This window comes from Plasmodium reichenowi, chromosome 13 (assembly GCF_001601855.1).
Source record: "Plasmodium reichenowi strain SY57 chromosome 13, whole genome shotgun sequence".
In the NCBI taxonomy this organism is placed as follows: Eukaryota; Apicomplexa; class Aconoidasida; order Haemosporida; family Plasmodiidae; genus Plasmodium; species Plasmodium reichenowi.
This window is the reverse complement of record NC_033658.1, coordinates 74,021-75,818: the sequence shown is the minus strand read 5'-3', so window position 1 is coordinate 75,818 and position 1,798 is coordinate 74,021. Positions and strand designations below refer to the sequence as shown.

The 1,798-nt window shown below is 19.1% G+C and overlaps 1 protein-coding gene across 1 annotated transcript; it reads left to right on the top strand.

Annotated features, from left to right (window-relative positions):
- Positions 1–405: 405 nt before the first annotated feature.
- PRSY57_1301400 (putative membrane protein) lies at positions 406–1,738 on the top strand (the record flags this gene model as incomplete). Its single annotated transcript, XM_020115133.1, has 9 exons — positions 406–481; positions 614–618; positions 722–815; positions 898–926; positions 1,009–1,068; positions 1,176–1,238; positions 1,361–1,437; positions 1,556–1,601; positions 1,697–1,738. The coding sequence occupies 9 exons, from the start codon at positions 406–408 to the stop codon at positions 1,736–1,738; spliced, it is 492 nt and encodes a 163-aa protein (XP_019970056.1).
- Between the last annotated feature and the right edge of the window lie 60 nt (positions 1,739–1,798).

The following is a 1,798-nucleotide window of genomic DNA, read 5'->3' as shown; positions in this document are numbered from 1 at the left end:
ATATATTATTCCCATATATGTTTAAAATTAACTTTTCTTTTTTGCTTATTGTATAAATATTTACATCATATTTCTCTTAAAAAAAAAAAAACTGTACATACAAGATGTTACAGATTTGTTATACTTTATTTTAATGAAATGTGTATAATTCAAAATTGATATATATATATAGATATATATTTATATATATAGATATATATATATATATATAGATATATGAATTATGGTTATTTTCTCATATATACATGACATTTTTCTTTTTGTGTTTTTTTTTTTTTATATTTAACATATCGTTTTAAGGTAAACATTTTAACTTACACATTTTAATTAAAAATACTAAGATTGCTAATTATTTATTCCAATATATTTATTTAATTTTTTACATTATCTTTGTATAAAAAAAATATGGAGAAAACTCAAGAAAATAGGGTTGTTGAGACTGGACAAAGTTTGAGCAAGGACAGTCATTTTTTTTTTGGAGGTATTTAAACCTTAAAAGAATAATAATATAATGCCCGCATATATCTAAATATATATATATATATATATATATATATATATAATATGTAAAATGATCATTTACAATTTATTAATTATGTTTTTATATTTATAGAGGGGGTATGTTTGTAAAATGTTAAAAGTATATAATTAAGAAAAAAAAAAAAAAAAAACTTATACATATAGAGAGATAAAATGAAACAGTATTTTATTTATTCATTAGGGTACCATAGTACGACTTCTAATTATTGTTGTGGATATTATAATGTTGATTAATTTATTAGTAGACATTAACATAAGCTGTGGTGGATATTTACGTAATAATAAATAAATAAATATATATATATATATATATATATGTATGTATTGATGAATTTATACATTTTTATTCCCCTATAGGCCTTTGGGTTATAGGAGCTCTCCTATTAGTAATATAAAAAATTAGAAAAATATGTATTTAAAAAATGTTAATCTTCTTAATATATATCCAATAAAATTGTATTGCCGAAGAGTTTTTTTTTATTTTCTTTCATTGAAAGAATTCAAAGACATTTAAAGGAAAACAAAGGAGTAATAAACTATTTATTAAAAATGAACATGTTCTAGTTTTATATATATCTTATGATAATGAATAGTATCATATATATATATATATATATATATTATTTTTTATGTAGTTTTTCTCTGAGATTGTTTTAATGCTTATATGTTTTCTATGGACATTTTTTGGGACTATTCAAGTAAATTTTTTGATGATATGTAAAATTATTTTTTTTCAATTATACATTCATATTATATCCTTAATACTTAATACTTTATTTTTTTTTTTTTTTTTTTTTTTTTTTTTTGTGTGTGTGGGAAGATTAATAAATCTGGTGCTTGCCAGAAAAATGCACCTAACATATTTTGGACTGTGTTTACATTAGTTACCATTATTTGGTATATAAATAAAAAGAAAGAAGCTTCACATATATACATATGTATTATTATATGAATATATTATATATATATATATTTTTTTTTTTCGTTAATTTTTTTTAAAATGCTTTATTTTTAGGTGTTCTATAATTGGACTAATTTTAAGTCTTATGATTATAACAATAGTGAGGAAAAACATATAACCAAATGTTTTTTTAATTTTATAAACATACGTATGTATATATAATATAATGAAAAATATATATCTTTAATTTTTCAGGGGTCCTTTTTTATTGTTCGTTCGAAATTGGCAAAAATATAATCACATGTGTATTTTATTTTTTTGAGATGTTTAAATATTGGAGAAATGAAGACAAATTTT